At 52.0% G+C, this 3,140-nt stretch overlaps 1 protein-coding gene across 1 annotated transcript; it reads right to left on the bottom strand.

Annotated features, from left to right (window-relative positions):
• Positions 1-933: 933 nt before the first annotated feature.
• Positions 934-2,490, bottom strand: DQ04_08441000 (hypothetical protein; the record flags this gene model as incomplete). The annotated part of the gene is made up of 1 exon (XM_009315562.1): positions 934-2,490. The coding sequence occupies one exon, from the start codon at positions 2,488-2,490 to the stop codon at positions 934-936; it is 1,557 nt and encodes a 518-aa protein (XP_009313837.1).
• Positions 2,491-3,140: the final 650 nt, after the last annotated feature.

Raw genomic sequence — 3,140 nt, 5'->3', positions numbered from 1 at the left:
TATATATATATAAACAACGGCGCACGTGTGGGAGGCGCAAGAGCCCTCAAAACGAGCAAGGCGGCCGGCGTTGCTGGTCGGAGGTGCGTCCGCTGGGCGTGGGGTCTCGCCACTCCCACCCTCTTCGCAGGAGCGTACAACAACAACAAGAACAGCAAAAGATGCGAAAAGGAAAAGTGTGAGAGCTCAGTCATGGACACCAGTGGGAATCGAAGCAGCAGCAGAAGCAGCAGCAGTAAAAGAACGCAGAAATGAGTTTGGTGAAGTCATCTGGAGTCACTGCAGCTGCGTATATTCATGCCCCTTTATGCTCCTGCGCAGACGCACGCACTTACGAAAAGAGAGTGGCATGATATCCAGCAATACATGTTCCATAATATTTTTCTTTGTTTTCTTTTTTAGCTCAACACGTTCCAGGAGAAGAAAGGAGAACGGTGCGATGCATGAAGCAAGATTATAAAGAGACTCGTTTCGTTTTCGCGTTTAGATATCAATCATGCCAAGCCTCAATCTTTATTCCCTATTAGTGCACTCGTCTGCCCAAGAGAGAGAGAGAGAGAGAGAGAGAAAAAAAGAAAGAGAGAAAAAAAAAAAANAAAAAAAAAAAACAAAAAAAAAACAGTTTCTTGGTCATCATGCCCATTTTATCTCCTTTTTTTTTTCTTCTTGTTGTTGTTGTTGTTTCCTCCACCTCGCGGCACCACACTTCATTCATGGCACAACAGGGTGTCTACAGCGCACGGCAAAAACATGTGTCGCTGGCTTGATCATGGACGAAGACCAAGTGAGCGGAAAGAGCTCAAGCATATTACATTATTCTCTCGCTCTCTCTCTCTCTATATATATATATATATTTAGTCGTATATAAACGCATAGCAAGTGTCATAAAGTACCACGGAGCATATTGAAACCGAAATAAGCAAAAAACATCGCCTACGCTGACCGCAGGTGGACACTCTTTTTGCGACGGCCAAGAATATCAAGATGATCAATCTTAATACCCTCGCCAGGATTGTACGGCTTCAGCTGACGTTGTGACCTGCCCTTTGAGTGTAGTTGCTTCATTTCATCCTTGGCGCCATTCTGAAGGCGCTGGTATGCGCTGCCGACGGATGGGGCAAACATCTTGAGGGCCGCCACCAACTCTGTATCCGTGAGGGTGTCAAGCATCGCGCCAACAATCTCGAGTAGCGACATTGCAAAGAAGACCTCAGCGGTAGGCTTCGATGCTGGGCCTCCGGTGGTCTCCTGGGCACCGCTGTTAGCTTCCTCGGCAGCTTCAGTCGGCACACTATTCATGTCCTCCGTAACGAGTTCATTGCAGTGTTCCAGGCTAAGCGATGGGATGAGGAAGTTCAGCATGTTCGACTGGAGGACAGCCTTGTCAAAATCGTCGAAGGTATTTTCCTTCACTCGCTTGCGTACCTCATAGGTTAGAACACGCGTGCCCGCCGGATCGTGGTTGATGCCTGTCGAGAAGAGAATCCACAGTTGATATACAACATCACTCAGCACGGAGTGGCCCATACTCGTAAGTGCGGCTTGGGTAAGATCCTGCAGCATAACCGTGCGCTCCTTCCGTTTCAGCCGAAACGCCAACTCACTTTCCCGCGTAAAGTGGAGCGACCTCTCTCCACGGCTGAACGCCTCGGCGCAGAGACGCAGGCGTGTGAGGACCTCGTGCGACCGGCAGCAGCACCACCGCTTGAGAATAACATCACCGACGGTGCGGACATCTGTTACCGCAGATGGCCCGGCCCGCGCGTTGGACCTTGCGCCGGTGCCACCCTTCTGCGCGTCGCCTGGGGAGCTGGCGGCTGTGGCGGCGTCCAACTGCAGCGGCGCCCGGTCCCGCCACTCGTGCACCAGCGCGGCGCGGAACGCCTCCTTCCAGCGCGCGTCGGAGATGAGGTTGACCCACACGTACTGCGAGTCCTTCGGGATGATGCAGCAGCTGCCGTTAAGGTTGGGGTGTGCCGCCAGCGGCACGTCGGCGTGCACGTCGACCACTTCCTCTTCCACGTTACCTGGCCGCTGCAATTGGTAGCGGATGCTTAGCTGCGGGCAGGGCGTCGCGCTGTCTGCTTCCTGTTGTGCCGCCCGTGCCGCCGCCGCCTCGGCGTCCTCGACGGGGTTGATGGGCGTGAGCACGATGACCTCCTCGTGTTTGCCCCTCGCTGCGATACGGACGGTGTGGGCGCCATAGAACATCACGTATGGCTCCATGCGCCGCGTTGTCTCCACCACCTCCACGACAAGCACGACGCTCTCAACACTGGATGGGATCTCAAAGTCAGTGCTTGCGCTGTAGAAGGGGGCGTTGGAGTTCTCCTGCAGCTGCGTTGTGAAGACATCTGTCAGGACTTCCTTCAGCGTGTCGTTGTAAACTAACAGACGCACCAGTGTTGAGCACGCGCACGGGTCGTCGTCAGTCTGCGGATAGTTACGACCACGCAATATATCCACGTGAAGATGCGGTGCTTGTGCCATTAGACCCCACAATGCCACTCTTCAGAACTCTGTATTTACAAGTAGTACCAAACCTAAGTCCCCAGTTGTCACATTCGCCACCAGAACGACAACAGCAATTGAGCCACGGAAAACAAAAAGCCAATGGCACACCATCAGGCACTCAGCGACTGCACTCCGCAGGAAAGAGCGACGAGCCCACACCAAAACCAAACACAAAAGCTCGCATCGGCAGTACTCACCGCAGCACGCACTTCATAAATCACCCAGCAAACCCTCAAAATACACAAAAAAAACGAGCAAGCAGCTTCCCATATGGCCCGAGAAGTCACACAGCCGCAACAGGAAAGGGAACAATAAGGCCATCGCTCACCCACAACAAAAAAGGATAGTTAAACACATCACGCCGCAAAGAGTAAGGCAACAAAAAAAGCGATATAACTAATTACCCCATAAGTAATGCAAGCGAAGCATCACCGCCCTAATGTTCTTGCCACCCAAACAGTCCATCAACGGAAGAGGAAGCACAGCTTCATCAACCAACAATAAAAAAAAACATAAACGCAAAACCACAACGGCTTAACTACCACAAACCAATTATATTTGACACCCACGATAGATAGCACTCTCTCTGGACCGAAGATACCAAGAACCCCACAGCAACTTTGAAT

This window comes from Trypanosoma grayi (assembly GCF_000691245.1).
Source record: "Trypanosoma grayi strain ANR4 Tgr_844_V1, whole genome shotgun sequence".
Classification (NCBI taxonomy): domain Eukaryota; phylum Euglenozoa; class Kinetoplastea; order Trypanosomatida; family Trypanosomatidae; genus Trypanosoma; species Trypanosoma grayi.
The sequence above is the reverse complement of the archived record's forward strand: the minus strand, read 5'-3'. Positions and strand labels throughout refer to the sequence as shown.